At 46.9% G+C, this 21363-nt stretch overlaps 1 protein-coding gene across 3 annotated transcripts in view; it reads right to left on the reverse strand.

Moving 5' to 3' along the window:
- Positions 1–4846: 4846 nt before the first annotated feature.
- The window catches only part of KLHDC4 (kelch domain containing 4), a 30074-nt gene continuing 13557 nt past the window's right edge, over positions 4847–21363 (reverse strand). The window contains exons 6-12 of one of the 3 annotated variants that reach the window (XM_063334792.1): positions 19002–19094; positions 17629–17788; positions 10598–10679; positions 8371–8579; positions 6613–7012; positions 5789–5905; positions 4847–5480 (exon numbers count right to left, since the gene is read on the reverse strand). In XM_063334792.1, the coding sequence (XP_063190862.1) occupies positions 5305–5480; positions 5789–5905; positions 6613–7012; positions 8371–8579; positions 10598–10679; positions 17629–17788; positions 19002–19094 (1237 nt within the window). In that variant the 3' untranslated portion in view covers positions 4847–5304. The remainder of the gene's footprint in view (positions 5481–5788; positions 5906–6612; positions 7013–8370; positions 8580–10597; positions 10680–17628; positions 17789–19001; positions 19095–21363) is intronic. The other 2 variants (XM_063334794.1, XM_063334793.1) reach the window with 2 other exon arrangements.

Here is a 21363-nt window from a genome sequence, read left to right on the forward strand (position 1 = left end):
GAAACCCAAGGACTAATTAGATGTCCTGACAGGCTTTGGCAAGTTAGGGAGGATGGAAAAGTAGGAATTTTTTAAAACTATCATAGGGTGAGGTTGGCTCCAGAGATTTGTGCTAAAGCAGACCAGAGCAGAGGCCGGACTGGATCTCCTGCCAGTGCTGCACAGCTTTGCTGCTCGTGGGGAAATTGCTCACACAGAAGATGGGTCTTGCAGACTCTTGACATGGGGACAAGTTTTCCTGGTGTAGGGGAACGGGTCAACTCCTGGCGCAGTCCCCAAATGAATTGCATGGGTCACGTTGCTGCCGATCACTGACCTTCGCGGCAAGGCTCCCTGACCAGCTCTGCGCTGTGCCCAAGGATCGAACCATTGCTGAAGACAACTCCGAATGCAGCAAGCACTAGATACATGCCTTTGAATAACAGATCCACCAGAACCGTGCTTCTCTCGGAGGCATTTCAAGCTCAAGAGTTCCTTTTATTGGTCTGTTTAGACTAACATGACCCTCCAGGCACTTAGCTTCAGTGCTACCGCCAACCTGTTTTTCCAGGGTATGCGTAATCACCTCATTACCATGCCAAGCCAGGGGCTTTCAACAGGAAACGAACCCCCATGGCTACTAATCAGTGCCCAAAGGTCTGAATGTGTAACTCAGACACATTGTGAGCTGTGCTCCCTTCAGCCGAGGCTTCTCAGAGGTCATGCTCCGAAACATTAAAGGAAATGGCACTTTGTAGATGTTGAGAGCTGCCGAGCGTTGCCCAAAAGTTTTTGTTGGATGGCTGGCTTAGAAATGCTGTGGTGGGTTATACATTCCCCATCTGGAGGTGTCACTGGAAGACGAGACTCGTGTTCGTGCTCAGGTGTCATTTGCTCCACTACACTGCCACCCAGCAGACTCACAATCCTTATCATCTACCTAGTTCCTTTTATCCCCGATTTGGGTACACTATTAACAGCACCAATGGTCTAGCATGGCTCAGGCTCACTTGTTTTAACATGGTAAGAACACCAACACCCAAGCCCTTACCTCCCCCGCAAGAGCAGCCGCCCCCACCCCAGCAGCAGCTGCATTTTGGTATCAGGTGTTTGGCCTTGTTGGAAGGGAGAGCTGGGAGAATGACTCCCATGAACAGCAGGAGCACTGCTCCCCAAGCCCTTCAGCATGGAGCATGTTTCAAAGCCCTTGTCTTGTTCGTCTGTAATGTTCAGAAGCTGTGGGTTAGTGATGAGGGATGCTGCGGCTGTTGGGCCAACAGCTGTTTCCCACCAGAAGCTAAAGCATTTGATATGCTCCCATTCCCACTCCCCCATCCCTCAGAGACCTGTTTTTCTACGAACACGTGTGTCTTTAGCCTTTCTGTCTTGCTGACAGACACAACGTGCTTGGGGCTGTTTAGTACTGGTTGGACTCACCCATGGTGCTGCTGCAGCAAGAAAGCAGAAGCGTTGCTGACACAAAACAAGACGGTGAATGAACCCAGATTCTCTGTAAGATGAATGAAGAAGGATGAGATCAACCCAGACTGCGCAGAGCGCGACAAGCCTGACAAACAAGCAATTTGCCAGCAGAAGTTTTAAGACTGGTTTATCTCCACAAGGCACCACAGCAGGTAGGCAGCGCGGCAAGGAGACCAGCAACTCAGCGTGATGGAGCCGTTAGCAAAATCCCACAAGCCGCGATGCCAGGAACCGTCTTCCCATCTACAAACAGCATTTATCTCTGGGTCAGCCCAATTACCCTGATTGCTCTCTGATAAAACTCCACAGCGAGGTTCATTCATTTCCACGCTCATCACGCTACACCGCACACACGGACGTGGGGAAGAAGCAATCCCGTGTGTTACAAGCTAAGCTTGAGTTACACGTGAAACCAGTAATCTTCTACCGGGGCCTCTTTTGTGCACCCCCTAAAGTCAAATGCACTTCAGCTGGCACTCTCCTTTATTCTCTTTTTCCCTTCCTACCTGTGCATGTAAATGTCATAGAAAAATTCAGTTTCACTGTGTTACAGTGCAATTACAGTATGCGTGTGGCCAAAAAAAAAAAAAAAGGATTACTAAATACATTTTCCTCAAGGATTAAAAAAAAGTTACTTTGAGCCTTGACTTTTAGCTGAAAAAAAAACCCCACCAACCCAACAGCTTGATTGTTTCCAGATATAATAACACACCAAGGTCTCTTTCTCCAATGTAAATATTTACATGTTCATCCCTTTACAATGAGATGGGCAAAAGCAATGGTCTGATGGATGCCAAAGGAATAACTGAGTTTTATTTGTGCGTTCATGCATTTTAGAAAAAGATGTACAGACTGTTCTTTGTACATGTCAGACAAGAATAACTACTCTTATGACAGACACTGCTAGAGTTTCTCTGTTCCTAGTTTTCCACCAAGTTCTAGCCCTGGCCCTTCTCTTGGGTATCATTTTAGGCAGGACACTTCACTGGTGTGTGTCTGCCCACAAAACACTTACATTCCTCTTTAGGGTACTTTTGGACCCAATACAAGAAAAATAACCAGATATCTGATCCAGCAACCCTCAATAGGCTTCGGTGGACTTTCAGCCAATGCTCAGAGATGCAAGGTACCATTACAGTTTCCTATCAAAGTATCACAGTCTGCATTTCTTAAGACCACGGCAGAGCCCATCACGTTCAGACTTCCTCTGTAGGCACTTAATGTAGTGGTCATAATCAGTCATCCCTGCCTGGGTTTCCACCACAGAGAACTTTTACCTTTTCTCAGAGGTTTCATTTGCTCAACCAACATGTGACAGCTCCCAAGCCTTCCACGCTTACACCAGCAAGAGATGGGCCGGGGTGTCCAGCCAGATCTTCAGCTGCTGCTGGCTGCAGCTGGCTCAAGGGAGTGCTGCATTTGCCTTGTTTGTTCTGCTGAGCAGTTGCTGCAGACGCACCAGAACTAATTTGCAGCCATTGGACTTGAGGCAGAAACGCTCCGGTGAGAGCGGACACCTGTGTGGGTTTCAGTCCCCACACAGGCTGTTCCAATGACAGTGTGACAGCCTTGTTTTGTCAGAGCTGACAACTAAGCCTCAATTTTCAGGCCAGGACAGTTTGCCACGGCAGCATCCTCTCATCATACAACCTAAGGATGGCCACCAGAGCCTCCTGAACCAAGCTGTATGACTGCCCACAGCCTGGTGGCTCATCCAAAACCCTAGCTCTGGGAGGAACAGAACCAAGCTGCGTGCCCAAGTCAGCCCAACCTCACAGCAGAGCAATGGCAGCCCTGGGAAGCCAACATCCCCCCTGCAACCCACCCCCAAAGCCTCCTCTCCCTCACCTTTGCGAGGCAGGCGGTGTGCTCCCCACAGGAGGCTGCACGAACACGCTGTTGTGCCACTCGCAGGAGCGGGACGCTTGGCCCATCCTGACTCACAGGCTCCTTGGAAGCGTGTGTCTTCCAGTCTATGCCTTCTCCCGTCATACTTAGCTTGGCACAGAGCACAACTAGGACTACGTTCCAGAGCCCTTGAGGACAAGATGAAAGGAAAAACCTCAGATTATCGTTGCACACATTCCAGCTCATCTGATGCATCTGGTTCCCTCATCCAACAGTCCCTCCACTGGAGAAGGGGGAGGGAGAATCCTTTCCTGCGGCTGCCGCAGCCCTGTACAAAACTATCTTTCATCCTTGGCACTGCTGTAACTTGGCTTCAGCTCAAAAAAAAAAAACCAAAAAAACCCTCTTTCAGGTTGCATATCTGTATTTGAAAAGATTAAAAGGCAAAAAATTATAAAGCAAGTCTACCAAAAAGTGTGTGTTCCTGCCTCTGGTTGGGCTTTTGGAATGGAGCCCTCTGCACAGATGCTATGATTTTAAAACCACTATTTTTCAAACATAAATAAAATAAATAAAATAGTAATTTTAAAAAACCCTGCAAATGTAACTGAGTGGCAGATTCCCCAAAACTTTGCACAGAAAGCCACAAATGTCATACACACACGACGGATCAAATGTCAATGAGATCAAGGTATTGCAAACTAACCCAAGTGACAGGAGAACAGGGCAACTGATGCCATTAGCCAAGCCAGCACCACGGATTCTTTCCTAGGTTACCAATAAATGGTTCGTTTTCACCTCTTCCCTGTCATTTGGCACAGAAGGCACCTCCCTATCAACCACTGTTTTATCTTGACAATTAAATCACACTGGCAGCCTGCTCTATTTAATTTTTATTACATTCTAATTAGCGCTGCAGAACCTAACACTGCTCTCCTGAGAGCTGGTTCCCTGGTGATGCCACCGTCAAAACAATACCCATGGCACCCTGGATTTCTCTGCGCAAGGACAGCCAGTACCTTCTGGTGTCAACCCAAGTCATCACTTGTTTGCTGCAACAGACACACTTGTATCCCATCTGTTGTCCCTACGGCCCACAGCACTGCTCTGCTGGAAAGAAAGCAAGGCCTTGAGGAAAGGGGCTGAGTCAGGAACCAGCGGTAAAAACACGTCCTTTGAGAGTGTCAGCCCGCTCCCTCCTGTCCTCAGCATGCCATCAGGTCTCAAGATAGGACATTTCGCTGGTCATAAAGAGTTCACTTGAAGGACAACTGCTTTCTTGGCCAACGCGTGAGAAACTGAATTAGGAGATTCCACAAGCAAAGGCAAAACCTGCTACAGCTAACATTAAAAAGGAAGATACTTCTACTGTTACACGCATCAGGGGTTACAGTGGCTCTCATACAGATAAGGTATGAAAGGATTCCCAGGTTTCTCCAGGCTGCGCAGCCACATCTCAGGACGGCTGGTGCATCTTAAGACCACTACCTGCATATTTCACAGCGGGAACAGCAATCCCTCTTCCACAGCAGGAGAAAATGAAGTAGAAAAGCTAGGATTAACTGAGAAAACCAAGATGATGTAACCAAATAAGTTTATTGTAGAAACCCTTGGAGATACATTCTGGCCCCATCAGGGTAGAGAATTTGGGACCAGTGAACCACTGTGATGTGCAGTTTGTCTTGACTCAAAACAACTTTTGAACAAAACATACAGTATTGCATACACCATCCCCAGCAGAACAAAGTGCTTGGACAGCAATCCTGTTCCTCAAGATTCTCCCACAACCTCCAGGGAAATAACAGCACATCCAGAGCATTAACCAAGTAGGCACACTGAGACTGGTCGTCCCTGAGGCACTCGGAATAGGCAAAAGATGGGAGCGCCAGGACGCCTTCTAGACACGCTGACTGCCTGGCACATCAGGCTGAGTTCAACAGGGTTAACCACTGCTCCCAGCACATTTCTTCACCCATAGAACAGCCTCAACAATATCTAGACCGAATCTCCATAGAAAGTCTTTGCCATGGCATGTGCCACTTTTACCACCTTCTTCTCCTTGGCATCCGGGCCCATGTTGCTGCGGGCTAGTTTAATCCAATACTGCTCTGTCCTGGACAGATAGTCTTCATGCTTCTCATCAGGCTGAACAGATGGGTGTTGCTCCTCTCCTAGTACACAATGGGAGGAAGACAGAAAGAGAGGTCACAAACAGCTAAGGAAGGCAATCTGCTCTTCCATGTGTCAACCTGTCCAAGGCTACTCTTGTGTTTACATGTAATAGCCTAAAAACCTATCAGTACCCAATGAAATTTCTCCTCTGCCCCGGGGGCAGTGTACTATGCAAACTCTGCTTTTGCTGGAAAACTCACCTGGATGCCTGTGAGGCCTCCCAGGCTGGCAGCAGGACGAGGAAGTATTGTACCAAAACTCACTTTACATTAGGATGTACGAGGACAACATTTATTTTAATCATTACCTCCCTCATCTTCACTCTCCTCTTCAGAACTCTCCTCTTCCTCTTCCCCTCCCTCTGCACCTTCCGTATCATCTTCCTCTTCATCTGACTCTGACTCCTCCAGCCATTCTTGTGCTTCTTTGATGAGAAAGAAAGTAGAAGAAATAAATAACAAGCTGTTCCTGCTTCAAATCCATCTTCGCTGAGGTATCTCAGGTAATGCTTTCTGCAACACCACTGACCACGCTCATGTAAGGACCATGCAGCCAGGAATTCAGGGAACTGACTTCCATGCTTGCCACACATCCCCTGAAATAGCCTTCCCAGCTTGGGAACAGCACAGCAGTCAGAGTACGCAGCAAACACGCTACATGTTTAAGGTACAGAGAGAGAACCCTAGCTAATACCCACATGCTTTGCAGTACCCGAGACCCTCACTGCCCTGAGAAGGTGAGGACAGGCAAGAGCATACATCTCTGTCTTCTCCTGAGTGGATAAGTATGGCACAGCAGGACTTCCCAGGCCAGAACTTGCCACCAGTGAACAAAGACGCTCTGTTTACGTCTTGGTTTTCAGAGTAGACAGACCAGAGCTCGCTCGCTACCATGACCGCAAAGCTCTGGACCAGACAGGTTTCTGCAGAGACTGACCATAAGACGCTCACATACTCCCAAGCTTTTTCCTGTACAGGAAAAAACACTACTCAAAGGCTCATCACCACCCCTTGAGGGAGCTCCATAGTTGTTTGGTCTTTTTTTCCGTAAAATACAGCACTGCTGGAAACCACATCCTGGGGGTTGCTACACTGAAGGCAGAGAGACAGAGATCCCACCATCGAAGCTTACTTGGATCCATCTCCACTAGCACCTTCCATTCTTCCATCTTGTGTAGGTCTATGCTGTAGAGGTCACTGAGGGTGAACTGGCGATCGCCCACCTCAAACATTCCTCCATACACATAGAGAATCCCATGCTTCACTGCCAACATGGCATTCGAACGTGGGCATGGCTCCACTTGCTGGCTCAAGGCTCCATCTTCCTCCTCCTCCGATTCAGACCTCTCCTCCTCTTCTGCAGGTCCAGAGATCACCTGTTTGATTGTCATGACAGTCCCATCTTCTGCCACCACCTCTTTCACTATCTCCACTGGGCCTTGTGGATGTTGCTTCTCCATGTCCTCATCTTCAGCACCCTCTGCCTCAGCTTGCCTGCCACGTCTTCGCTTCCTCTTCTCTGATTTTGGTCCCTGTTAACAGGAACAAGGGACAGAAGGAGACTGCATGTGAACTGTGTGCACCTAATAACTGTACAACAGTTAATACAAATACTATGGATGCAGCTGGGAGGGAGGAGAATTAAATTATTTTTCACTAGAATTGTAAATCTCAAGTGATAGGTACAACGTCCCACTCAGCATGGACTTCTGTAAGACATAAAACAAGGAGCAATGAAACTCCTGGAGAACCCACAGCGTGGAGTTTCTTCCTCTATTAACGGCAGCATGTGCTGAAGAGACAGAAAACAGCTCTTTTGCTCTCTATCTTGCAGGTGTACGCAAACACACACACTGTCCACCAGTCTGTGACAAGGGCAAGAGAAAATAACCCACCACTTTGTGAAATCAAAACAATTGCTGGGTGCTAAATTACAGCGCGTTACCAGGAAGCACTCCAGGTCTTCAAAGTACTGTATGAAAGGGCTGGAAAACAGTCAGTTGGGCAGGCAGAAGCAAACACCCGAGTGCATGTTTGCCTGTTATTATGTGATTGACGACTTCTTTTTGAGAACAAAGCCAGAAATAGTGGGGGTGGAAAGAAGGAAGTTCAACTAGGTCATCTGCACCTCACTTCCCCCTTGAGAGCGGTTCAAACAAAATCAAAGATCTGAGCTGAGGACCACATTCCTGAAGCTCTTATGAGCCAAGGTTAATATTTCATCTCTTCTAGTAGCTCATCAACAATGGGGAAGAGAGGCAGGTTTTTTGATCCCAACGCAATGCACGATCTTTTCACAGTAGCTTTTACTGAACTATCTCATGTCAGACTTACACATCTTACCTGGAGCTGGCCTCCAGTAAAACACCGTAACTATGTTTTCATGCTGCTTTGTTTCATTTTGCATTACACGACAACAGGGCAGAACAGCCTGACTCCTGGAAGAGGGAGACTGCCTCCTGAGTCACTCTCACTTTGTGCCCAACCATCAGGGCTCACAGGTTTCCTCTCTCCCCAGAGGGGTGGCAGTCTGCACTACACTGCGGAAGCAGGGCATGGAGAGCACAAGGAGCTATGTGGCAGGGAAGGAGAGGGGCAGCATAAAATTAGAGAATTCAGTTGGTCTGGTAGCAAAAACCTGCTAGAATTGCACATCCCCAGTTTAACTTCTACAGCCTCTCGCCCTCTTCACAATCAGTGGGTCACAGATCAAAGCAGCAGACACACCTGGTGGCTCAGCTTCTAGAGCACCGAGCTATTAGAAAGAGGCTTGCTTCACACTGCAAGAAAGATGTATGAGGCCAAAAAAGGCCCAAAGGACATGCATCAAATGATCACAGAGAACGAACTGAATATATTTGTGTTATTTTTAAAAAAAACAAAACCCAACCTTTAGCTGTCCAGGAAACCAGCGGTTTTTCCCCATGTCATAGAAATAAATATCGTTGAAGAAGTCCCCTTCAATGCTCTCTTCCTCTTCTTCATCATGCACGCCTCCAAACAGAAGGGAGCGGTTATTGGGACCAATCGCCACAGAGAAGCCAGACCTGGGAGTGGGTTTCACCCCGGACGGGTTGAGCCGACTCCATGCCCATTTGTCTGGTAACAGATAAAAGCAAATATGAGCATCAGCAAAGGAGAACCCCGATCGTTTTCATATCTTCCAAGGCCCTTCAGTACTCCAGCAAGTAACTGAATGACCCATTTTGGACATTCTCAGAACTGCCTTCAACAACGTTAATCGGAACCACTTGCTTTTCCACTTCTATCACACAGCTAACCTGCACATCCCTGCTACCCTTAGAAAGCCGTTGTGTCTTTAATAAAAGCAAGTGTGGAAAGCTAGCTTCAGGGTGTGCTTTCTGGGGCAAGGAGCCTCTTGAAAGGTGTATGCGCCTTTACAGGAGGGTGGAGTTCAAACAGGGACTGATTATATACAACCTTTGAGTACCAAGGAAGTGCACCTCGGTTATCCCATGGAGCCCACCATACATCAGTTCTCTTCACAGGACGCTTCTACTGTAGTACCTTAATTGCCAACTCGCACCACTGCCTTAACCCCAAGAATAAGTACAGTTCATCGTAAGGAGACCCAGCCACACTTTAAAAAAGGGCTCAGCAGTGGGACAAGGCTTGTGTTCTAAACTCTCCGCTATTGCTCCAATCCTTTCTACCCTGGATTCAGAGCAAATCCCCTAAATGCAGGCTGGGAGAAGCACATGGACCGGCTAGCCACTGTGTTCCTGAAGGAACCACAATTTCAACAAGATAAACTCTGAATAGGACATAATGCAAGCAGGGTCTGGAATATAGACAATATATGTGACCAACCCTCCTCCCCAAATCCCACTTTAAGACGCTCAGGTTTATAGAAATCTATCACAATTTTAACATTTTAAAAATTCAGCTCAAAAAAAGATTGTGCCATTCCCTGAGCCAAGGACAAAATACACTCTCTCCCAAGGAAAGTGATGGAATTCCTATTTCTGGGGACATTCACAGATAAAACAACCAACCAAAACCCACGCCTGATCATATCCCTGCACTAGGTAATCTAATGAGATCACACCCCACTCTTCTCTCTCAAGATTCTGCAAGAGAGACATCACTACCCAAGAGAGCTTGTCAAAACATGAATTTCCAGTGTGGAGAATTCTGAAATCCCAAAGATTTTCTGTTGTGAAACAGAAAAGCAGGGATCAAAATGTCCCAGAGAACAGGAATTTCAAAATGTTTTAATTCCCGCCCACGTACAAACCAAAAAAATCCCTAAAATATCTTTTCGTCTAGTTTTTTCTGAAGCTGCCTGTGCAGGCCAGAACGTTTCACGTAGTTAAGCAAGGAGCCTGGAGACCTTCCACTCCATCTCAGACTATTCCAGGGCAAACTGGGAGGTGTCAGTATAGACAATGCTGTGAGCCAGAAGTGATTCTCTGACAAAAAGTACACCCCAACCTTCCTCCTCCGCCAGTTTTTCAACCAGCTCCAATCCCCCAGTGTTTCACTGTGTCAGAGCCACCATTTACACTAGCTCTGAAATCAAGTCACCTGGAGCTGAGAACCATGACTCCTTACAGCCTTCGGCTAACCACAAAGCTTTTGCTCCGCTCAGAAAGCAGACACAGCCTCATCTTTTCAGGCTGTAAAACGGAGCGCAAGAAGGGGACAGAACCGCTGCGCAGCGTACAGTCTGCTGCAGCAACAAGCGCCTGCTTCCCGTTTCCCTTTGCAGAGCGCAGCAGTGAGGAATTCTGCCTGTGTGTGTAATGGCCTATCTTCCTTCTCCAGCACACACAAACAGAAAAGGAGGACATAATGCCTCCAATATCCACCTGCAACTGCTGTTTCCTTCACCCTAGCCCCTTTCTTTTTAAGCTAGGGCCACAGTATACAAATGCACTTAGCTACTCCTGGGAAGAAGAAATATTTAAATCAACTCATCTGCTGTGTTTAGCCCCAAAGCAAACACTGGGGCACAGCGCTTTTCATTAAAAGGGAAATTCTGTTCTAGGCTTGGGGTTTTTTGGTCTGTTGTTCAAAGGAAGAGAGAGGATTTGTATTCACAGTCCCGCAGCATCACTTCCAGCACAGCCCTCCTAGCTGCAGCAGTAGCGTACCTTCCTCCTTGCGTGCACCTTCGGTCTTCAGCAGGAACATATCTGTATGCAGGGTGCCTTTGTCAACATCTTTCTTAATTCGCTGCAGAGAAGGAAAAGACAGGGATGCTCAGTGAAACAGTTTCAGTGGCTCAAAACATAGGAGGTCGAACTCTTCAGAAAGTCACCCAAACCAGAATGGCGGTATGTGCCATTCCAAACTCACCACCCCACAAATAAGCCTAATTGCAGCCTGAATCTGTACATTCCTACGCTAAACACAAACACTGTGACTTGGGGGCAAGGAGAAGCCATTTAAACCAAGAATACTTCCTGTGATGAGCCACACAAATTCCTGCCTGTGACAACCAGGCTGCAGCACAGATCCTGGGATTCGTGGCCGTATGAAGACTACATGATGCAGTCTAAGGCCAGGAATTTTGGCACCCAGAGAAGAGAAATAAATTGTAACAAGGGATTAAACCCAATTGTTTTGTGAAAGAAAGGAAGGATAGGCAGCACCAAGGAAACAGGAGATGCAAGGTCCTGCCTCTTACTCTACCACAGACAGTTTCAGGTGCTCTCAAGGGACTAATTTAACATCTGTGCCTCTGCTCCTCTAGCTGTAAGAGAGAGCAGATACCCACTCTACCAAAGTGGCACACGATAACTTTCCACAGGCCTTGCAAGGCCCTCTGGGATTCCGCCCTTGGATGTTGAGCAGAAGCTCAGAGCGTCTGTGCTCTATCAATTGCAAGGCCCAAGTTTAAGTACAGATCTGTGACTACCACACAGACTTCCAGTCCCTGCCACCCCCATCTCCATCCCACTACAAGAGAAGCAGAGGTGACAGCTCTCTCTCTACATCACAGCCCGACTACAGCTGTCACTTTTAGCATTCAGGGCCCCACAGAGCCTCGAGCAACAGTTTTTTTCTACTAAATAGAAACAGAACAGAAGCCCCACTTCCACCCCTACTAAAGGCACTAGCAAGAGCAGGACCAAGCCTCAGCTGAGGCAATTAAATGCATCATTTTAAACACGATTTTCCCTTGCTCCTTTCACTGTAAGCCCCTGTACTCCAGTGCTCATAGCAACATGCAGCATTTGAAAGCAGCACTATGCAACACCACTGCAGGAGGTCTTTTAATAATGTCATTATCCACCCATCCCTTCATGCAGAGCTCCTACTTCCTTGTAATTCCCTTCCTCCTGGGGGCAATGGCATTGCCACGTTGTGTCACTGCTGCCAGGATGCAGGCAGTGGATCCCAGCAGAAGCTGGGCAGGTTGGGTTAAGTCTTCAGGAAGATGAGCAGGGCTTGGGTGCACTCGACAGCACAACAACACAGTGCCGTCCTGTTCTTGCTGCACATCTGTGCCCAACCCTGTGCACCGCACTTGGCAGGTTCTGTTGTTGCAGGGTATGCTGTTATTGCATGGCCGGGCATCCAATCCGTAGGATCCGTATTCAATTCGTAGAAAGGCAGAAGAGAGGAAAGGGAAACAAAGTGTGTCTGAGGCACTGCACAGCAATGCTGTAACCTGGATGATGTTGAAAAGCCCTGGGGAAGGCCAATAAGGAAGTGCCGGTGGAAACAGAACTCTGCTCACAGTGCAGCAAAAATGAGGCTTCAGATAACTTAAGGACCAGGGTCTGCCCATAGGGCTGTCTTGGGAAATTTGTTAGCTTGGGGCTGTGGCTCCCATGTCTTCTTGCCCCCCACATGCACCTAAGCATGCCTGTTAGCACCATGGAAGACACACACTCTTCAAGACAAGATGTCTACGCTGGAGAGATCCTCTTCTGCGCAACAACTTCTATGAAGTCAACAACTGCGCTATTCCACCTACCATCCTTGAGCAATAGAAAAATCAGACACACAAGGGACAGGAAGCCTTTAAGAACAAGCATCGGTGACAGTCCTATTTTCTGAATAAGGGGTTATACAGTGATGACTCCTTCAGCCACTGCAAGTTCTCCAGCACATGGAAAACAAGCAAGACAAGATTTTGCACTGATGAGTGGTTCTGAGGCACAGTTATAGGAGCTCTGGTGGAGACGTGGCTGGAGGGGCTGGGAGCTGCCCACTTTGAGCAGACCCTTGAGAGAGAGCCGCCAGAGCAGGAAGGGAAAGAAACGCCTTCTAGGAAAGGTGCGGTAAGTACACCAATTCATAGCCTGGCGGTCCATGTATTGTGGCATCTACTACAGCAGTAGCTCTCAAGTTCAAAGGGCTGTGAGTCACTGTGCCGAGCAAGTGCCGTGCTCTGGCAATGTCACACTTCACTGTCTCTGTCACAGAGGTCTAGAGCAGAAGTCACCAACAAGCTGCAGGCTGTGGACAGCTGAGATACAGCAGCCTTTTTAGTCTGTCCCTCACCTTAATCAAACACCCGTCCAAGCCTCACCTGAGCAAACAGCTGTCAGCGATGGATAGGCAGAGGAGAGGGAGGGAGGGAGAGGGAGACAGGCAGGAGCCTTCACATCTTATAGCACTGAAGTGCACCCCAGTGACTGCAAAATGCCTGTCTGCTAACGATAACGGAAATGGTGGTTATTTCCTCCCCGGTCCCAGGCAGGCTGCAGTCTGTCCTTAAGCACTACACAGAGCACACATTCATATGTGCAGGGGACACACAGGTTGAAGTGTGCAGGAGCACCGTAAGATGTGCACTGCCTGCACAAAAGGAGGAGAAACAGCAAATACTGAAAGAGCAGTTGGCTTCACTATCATACAAGCTGCAGAGAATAACTGCATTATTTTTCTCCTGAAAACCACACGGCTCCCCGTAGTAAACACACTGCGTATGCAACATGACAAAGCTTCTTGGGCTGAGAAAACCCCAGTGAGGTGGAGTGGGAGTTAGTTATTTGTTGTCAAAGAGATGCCTGTTTTCCCCAACTCACACTGGCTCAAAAGCAGACACTTCCCCAGCAAGCAGTACACCGCTGCTGGAGAGATCTATCCCCTTGCACCCAGGACATCCGCCTGCCCTGAGCAAATCACTCCATCAGTCACAAGCACCTCCTGTTCCCCCCGCTGTCCTTCTTGCCTTGAAGTTCCAGGTGTTTACTTTCAAGCACAAAACTGGCTTGGATATCCACAGCCTATTGTTTGCACACAGAGGTACATTAGCAAGTTACAAGAGCTTTACAGGCATTAGCTAAAAAAAACCCCAAACCAACAAACCTTAGCTCCGCTGACAGACAGCAAGACACCTCTTTCTCCCCCTTCAAAGAGCAAAGAAACTGAGGCACTGAGAGCTGTTCTTGAGATGAAGGGGAATCAGGATTCCCCATGTATAATGGGCTAAATGTGTCTGATAAAGAGATCAACAGAGGCAAAATACATCCAATTAACAGAAGTCCTTAGCAGGCAGAACTACAGAGGGAACCAGTCCCACCAGAGCTTGCAATTCAGGCAAACGCTTTAGCCCTGCCCCAAGAAATCTCCAGCAGAATCCAATTCAGCTTTACAAAGCTTGCCACTAAAAAAACCACCCCCAAAACCAATAAAACCCCACACGCTAGTCGTCTTTGGCATCCAAAAGCCTTGCACACATGTCACACCAGCCCTCCCATGGCTTGTAGGCTGTTTGCACCTGCAAGGTAGAGCAGCGTTAGCCTCCAACACCTCCTGGCTGCATTTGCCGTGCCAGTCAGGCACAGTGCGCTCACGTTGCCTAGCAATAGAGAGGTCTCATTGCTTTATACAGCCAAAAATGCAGCTTGCTGCAGCAAGCCCCATCCCCAGCATGAGAAATGGGCGAGGACATCTTTAAGATCAGCAGGAGAGCAAGTCTGAGCTCCTTGCGGGATTTTGAAGTACATTTTAGGCAGAGCTGACAATGCCCACAACATCCCCTTCTCTAAGGGATCCTAGGAGTTGCCTTTATCATTTCCAGGCTGAAGACGAAACAGACGAACACAGGGACATCACTGTGCTAAGAAACATGCGTTTTAAAATATCAGGCACACTCTTTGTGCACCAGCATCTCAACGGTTGCACTCACCATTTGCATCCTGGTTGTTCACCACTTGGTCAGCAAAATAGAGTGGCTGGCACGGGCAAAGGCATGTCTGGGTACCAAGGTTCTTGTCCTGGCTCTGTATACAAGTACTGGAGTGCCTTAGACAAGTCATTTGATCTTTTCCGTCTCTTTTTTTCCCCACGAAATAGACTTTCCTATTCAGGTTACATGAAGGGAACTCAGCAACATGCCCTGGACTGACAGACATTACTGAAAACTGACCCTCCACTCTCAGTTCTGCATGCAAGTCCAGAAAAATCAAGCAGGGACCAAATCGTTCTGCTTCTGCCTTCCCAGCTCATGACGTCTGTTGACCAGACTGAGGACGGGCAGATTGATCAAGGGAACAACCCTGGCTGCAAGCTGATAGTGTTACTGAGGCTTTCTAGAGCCCCAAGAGCCAGCTGGGTACAGAGATGCCTACAATTCCACCCATAACCATGAATCTCCTGGGCTTACGTGTCTTTTTGCCCTAGGCAATGTGCATTATACCACACCGCACAGCTATTTTTGGTACAGTACTTCAAAGCAGATTTACAAGTGCTAAGGGGACCACAGGATATAATGCATCAGCACTGCCCATCGCAGGAAGGCAGCCTTGCCACATCACAACTCTCCTCCGGCAATGTGACAGCCATATCATGCCAATACTACTAAAACAGAGGAGCTATTATGATTTCCACTCCTCTTCCCTCCAAACCAATTCACATCATATACATGCTTTGTAGCAGCTCTGGCCTCAGGAGGCCTCCACACAAATCTGCACCTTTTTTACAGCAACTTAGTCCTGCCCCTTATTTGAAGAAGAGTTTCTACATGACTTGGTGAATGGCACTCTGCTTAGAGACCTGCCTGGTTTCATACGCAAAATGTCTTCATGTGCCCAAAAACCTCTTCATAGCACTCCTGAAAGTAACATTTGCCTGTCTAATTGGAGACAAGGAACAGGTCTTCTCCTGTGCCTTCCCAGCTCCAATCAAGTACTGTTTCCTCCACCTTCTACCTCTTATTTCTCCCAAGAGTATCCCAGCCAATGTCTCAGGGAGGAGTACACAAGCCAAACACACTTTCTTCACTTCAAAGTAAACCCAGAGAGACTCAGCTCCACGATCAGCTATAAGAAAATTACAATAAAAATTAAATAGCCACATATTAATGAAGTTGTGTTTCGCCTAGAGGAGCTAAACCTTGTTGAATTAAATTTTCAGGACCATGCTAAAGGTTTGTTGCCTTTGCATCTCAAGAAAGCTGCAGAGAAATTTCTGTCCAGTGCTTTGATCAGTTTGTAGCTTGGCTGCACCACTCCTGCCTTAAAGTTCACTTCTGCTACAGAATACACAAGCACAGTCTCTGTTAGGAATGGCGCATCAGAGAGAAGCAGACTTAGCTCTTTATATTACAAAGGAAGTAGATTCGCAACAGGAGTGGCTGTTCAGGAGTGGAACTGCACTCAGCTCTTATCCTTGCTCAGTGCCCTGCATAAAGGCTGAGGGCAGCTTTGCATTCCCCCATCCCTTCTGCTTCATTTTTATTAGCTCAAAACAACCCAGAGCAGTGTGACAGAGCCCACCCTTGTAAAGTGGAATAGAACCAACTACAAACACGTCTCAACTTTTATATTTCCGTGGGGCTCAGTGTGCACTTGAAATACAGCCGCTTTCAGTAGCCGTGATAGACCCACATCTAGCATAGCATGCAGGCTCATGCTTCCTTCCCACCCTCAAGAGTGAGGAAACAGGACAGAGAAAGGAAGAGGACAAAGCCCTTTTGGGTAGAAAATGCCTCTGTATTGTTACTGCTATTTAATCAAATGCACATCTGATGAGATGGAGCCCTAAGCACAGGCCGTGAGGAGGCACAAATGCTTCTAAATATACAGACAGACTATCTTCTCTCCCCTTTCCCTGCTTTTCTTCTTTGTTCATTTATTCACATCAGAAGAACAACGCGTCCTCCTCCCCCAGCGACGCACTGCTGGAAGCGATGCCTTTCCACTGAGACAGTAGCAGCAGGATCCGGGTCTTCTGTCTGCATTCGCAACATTAAAAGCTTTTGCAGGAGCCTTTTGCTCAATGAAATATTTACTTCCTCCCGCTCAGCATGGAGACAGGGATACTTGGTCAATGAGGACATACGGTCTAAAGGGCTATCCAGTATAAATTACCATGATTAACAAGCAGAGGAAGCTTGGTGCTCATCAAAAGTCTTCTTTGGCTTATTGAGTTTGCTAACTAGTGCTGTTCTTTTAACCCTTTCACTGATGCCAGAAAATACAAGGCTCCTGGCAGCTGCTGCTTTTAACCTGGAAGTGCTAGAATACGGATGCGTACTACCTGAGAATGCTTTGAATTGGCAGCAACCACCACTGTTGCCAAAACTGCCATTTCTCCCAGTTATTTATTCCTACCTCTGTGACATCACCTCCTTATATTGAATTACATTAGCAGGGAAAATACAAAATTCATTTTAAGCAAGATAAGCTCCTCAATCAGCACACCACTGCGTGAAGACATGCAGAGTTAGAAGACAAGTTCCCTCTTTTGGTTTGATTCACAGCAGCCTGAACCATCCTATGTATGAACAATCCAAGGGCACAACTGCACACTCCCTCCAAGCTGGCATAACCACAGGCTAACATGCATTCTCATTACCAGTGTTTTTTGGACATCTGGCAGCTGCCTGACACGCAGAAACATCGTCAGTCAAAGCAGCAGGCAGTTATGTGATGAGATCACCAAATCTTGCACTGGAGACAAGGCTTGTGAAACTGAGCAGAGGGAAGTAGCAGTACAGAGATCTCAATTTTGCTCTGCCAAGCTTTAAGCCAACTGCCTTCTCCAAGCAGTAAAAACACAGGACTTCACAGCCAACACAGGCCAAGACCATCACATTGGCCCCTCCTAGGCAACTTGAGTTCGTCACATTTTAGTCTTCACTTTCCCCCCTTAGTTTTTCCATCAACTATTCTGTTTGGCATCCAGGAAATAGTGCACTGGCTTACAACAAAGTCTCTCCTACCTGTTTGGAGTAGCCTCCATAGATGATTATGCTGCCCTCAGGAGTGGTAGCCATCTGACACCCGGATCTTGGAGCAGGCCCAATCCCTGATGGAACCAGCTTGCTCCAGGTGAAGCAGTCCAGGTTGAAGGCATACACATCGTTGTAATAGATATAATCTCTAGGGAGAGCAAATTGGCACACCACAGGTCACCATTTAGGAAAGGATAAAATATCACTTCAGGAACAGCACCAGGAACCTCTGAAGAGGTGCAACACCTTATTTAACTCCTTGCCTTTATGGCTTTTCTCCTTCCGTAGCCATAGCAATGTACAGAAGATTTGTTCAGGTGGAAGTTACTACTGCAGTGCAACAACACGCATTTGACAGAACTCATAGAATCATAGAATTGTTGAGGTTGGAAGGGACCTTTAAGATCATCGAGTCCAACCTTTAGCCTACCCTGACAAGAGCCACTTCTAAACCATGTCCCTAAGTGCCCCATCTACCCTTTTTTTAAACACCTCCAGGGATGGTGAATCCACCACCTCCCTGGGCAGCCTATTCCAATGTTTAATAACCCTTTCAGTGAAAAAATGTCTCCTAATATCTAATCTAAACCTCCCCTGACATAACTTGAACCCGTTTCCCCTCGTCCTATCACTAACTCCTTTGAGCAAGACTTCTCTGGGCTCTTTTTTACCTGTATCATTCCTTACTACAAAAGAGGTTTCATCAACTCTATCCAGTTAACACAATCCAAGGTAATTTAAACCAGAACACAAAAGATCAAAACAGATTAGACCTATGTCTGCCTAGAGGTGTGGGGAAAAAAAAGAAAAAACCCAACCAAAAACCACATACATCCCTGTTCTTTCTCCTAGCCAATCCACATACGGCTAGTGGAAAATGCTCTGCACAGGTTAAACTCCCAAGGACACACCCAAATCTAGGGTGGGCTCTGCAACTTGCACCGTGCTCGCAGGGACTGCAGTTATGCTGCTTACTGTCTCCAAGACAACCTGTAGCTCAGCTGTCTTCACAGTCCCCATGACACTGGAGCTGTGAACTCACGTAGTATGTGAGACCCTACTGGAGATGTTTCTAGGAAGACAAGGCTCTGACAAGATTCAGAGGCTGAAAGTGATGTATTGAGCTTTAGCTACAAGGACGAGTAGCTACTTCAGTGATTAGCTAAGTGGTACAATAGTTTCTCAAACACTTGAAGGCTTCAAATCAAGATCGCTTGTCTTCCTAACATAAAAGTCTAGTTCAGTAACAGTACTGCTGAGGATAATCCTTCAATTAAAGCCCAGCTTTCCTGCTACTGGTGAAGTTCTGTTGTCTTTTTTACATAGGATTCAGTACCACCAACCATCCTGCAGTAACCCACCTTGCACTCTCATGGAAACCTCCAAAGACGATCAGCTGTCTTTTGCAAGCAACCATTCGATGTCCACTTCGTCCAGAGGGACCTCCTGATGCCCTGAAATGCAAAGAAATTCACTTATCAGCAAAATTCCCTTTCCTGTTAGTGTGTCAGTTCGTTTTTATTGAAGTTGTTGGCAGCTGGGCTGCTTCAGTTCTCCTGGAGAAGGAAACCATGGGGAATTTCATTCCCTTAATACATACGTATGCTTTTCTCCAGAACAGTATGTGTGCGCTTCCCGTAACTCTTGGTATTTGCAACACAGGTATTTTGCAGTTACAACTTTATTCCTAGTGATAAGCCATCCAGGCTCTAACAGCACCCAAATTCTTGAAGCCTTTTCTGCTATGACTCAGGAGCTAATTTTTCAGGAGAGTTTAATGAATAGCTGTTAACTCCCATAATTGGAAGAAAGGCATTCCAGAGAGAGACGTTTTCTCCAAGTACCAACTAAGAGCCAGAGACTGGCTCTGACATCCACTCTCTTTCAGTGTCTTAGGAAATCACATACCCGTACTATCCTCCCTCATCTACCTGCAGTTAGGATGTAACGTCAAACTAGCGAGAAGGCTTTGTAAATTACTCAGATTGCCTCAAGAACAAAGGCATTGCTGCAAAACAAGTCACGGTTATTATCTTACACATTAAAAGGCAGCTATGCTCACTGTTCTGCTCTTCCAAGCCTTCCCGACCTTTCAGTTAAATGTGCCACTTCCATTTCCAGGAACAAGCAGCAACACCCCATCTGTCACAGCCAAAAGTTTCACACGAAGCCAGGCAGCTGGCAATGACATTCCTGAGAGGCGATGAAGATGCACCTTCCTTCATGTTCACCCACAGACTGAGCACCATATGAGAGAGAACAAAAACACCTTCAAGAACTCTCAAAACAAAGGTAACTTTAGGCCAAACCGCAGAGAAAACAGGGTTTTGTTTTGTGCGTTCTCGGCCCCCATGGATTAATCCATCCCATTTTCACTCTTGCTGAGGAGTCTCCCAAAGTGCACTCAGTTAGCACCACTGAACTCAGCAAGACTTCTCAAACAGGCAGTGTTAACATGTGCTAAGTGGTTGCAGAATCAGGGCCTAAATAAACAAGAAACCTGCTCACCGTTGAAAACAACAACAAAACCTAAACCCACAACCCTACTGCTACGCTTTAGCTGGCAGCAGGTAGCTTTAAAGAGCGGTGATAGACTTCTGTGGAGAGAGAAAATGAGGGCCCTTATTCACCATCAAAAATGACAATCTCACACCAGTCATAATGAAAAACTCTAAGCAGAACAGCAGCGTTTGGATAAGACTGAATTAATATTGATCGCTTGGACTTTTTATTCTAACAGAGAGTAGAGTTTTCTAGGCATTTACTGGATTTTTAAGTATCACCCTTCAGAATAGCACCTCTAGTATTAATTTCATCAAGTTCTGAAATCATTATTTTCTCTTCTGTAACAAAGCTCCCACGTTATTATTCCAGACGACAGCACCTTTTAATTTTTATTTTTTTTAAAAGGAAAGAAGGAATTAAAAATCAACATTAGCAATAAAATCCTGCTCTCAGAGAGTATCTCCTGCCTTGCTTCTCAAGTAGGTTTCCTCCAAGTCAAAAATCAATTTTGAGCAATAAAAAGTTTACTCAACAACGTGCACATTTTAATAAACACGTTCTCACAAGTGCAGACACCCAGCCTGTGGCCTGATCCGAATTCAGAGAAGTCTCACTGGCACTAGCACCGCTTGCTCTCAATCCCAAAGCTGTTCTCCTCTTCTTTAGACTAGCAATACTAGCGTGTACACTCAAGCTACAAGAACAGATGCTGAAACACGGTTCTAGGAGGCCTCATCCTGGACAGTATTGTATCATCTCAGCTTCCTCGGCCTTACCATTACACATTCCTAGAATCACAGAATACCAGGTCGGACAGGACCTCAAGGATCATCTGGCCCAACCTTTCTTGGCAAAAGCATGGTTTAGAGAAGATGGCCCAGCACCCTGTGGAGCTGAATCTTAAAAGTGTACAAGGATGGGGAATCCACCACTTCTCTGGGGAGCTTATTCTATTCCAAAGGCTGATTGTTCTCATTGTGAAAAATTTTCCTCATGTCCAATTGGAACCTCCCCAGGAGTAATTTGTAGCCATTATCCCTCATGTTTTCCACGTGAGTCCTTGTAAAAAGGGAGTCTCCATCTTCTTTATAGCCACCCTTTAAATACCAGAATATGGTCACAAGCCACCTCTTCTCAAGGCTGATAAACTCAATTCTCTCAGCCTTTCCTCACATGGCAGGCTTCCCAGTCCCTTCATCATCTTCGTGGCCCTCCTCT

The sequence above is a fragment of the Chroicocephalus ridibundus genome, chromosome 4, assembly GCF_963924245.1.
Source record: "Chroicocephalus ridibundus chromosome 4, bChrRid1.1, whole genome shotgun sequence".
Classification (NCBI taxonomy): Eukaryota; Metazoa; Chordata; class Aves; order Charadriiformes; family Laridae; genus Chroicocephalus; species Chroicocephalus ridibundus.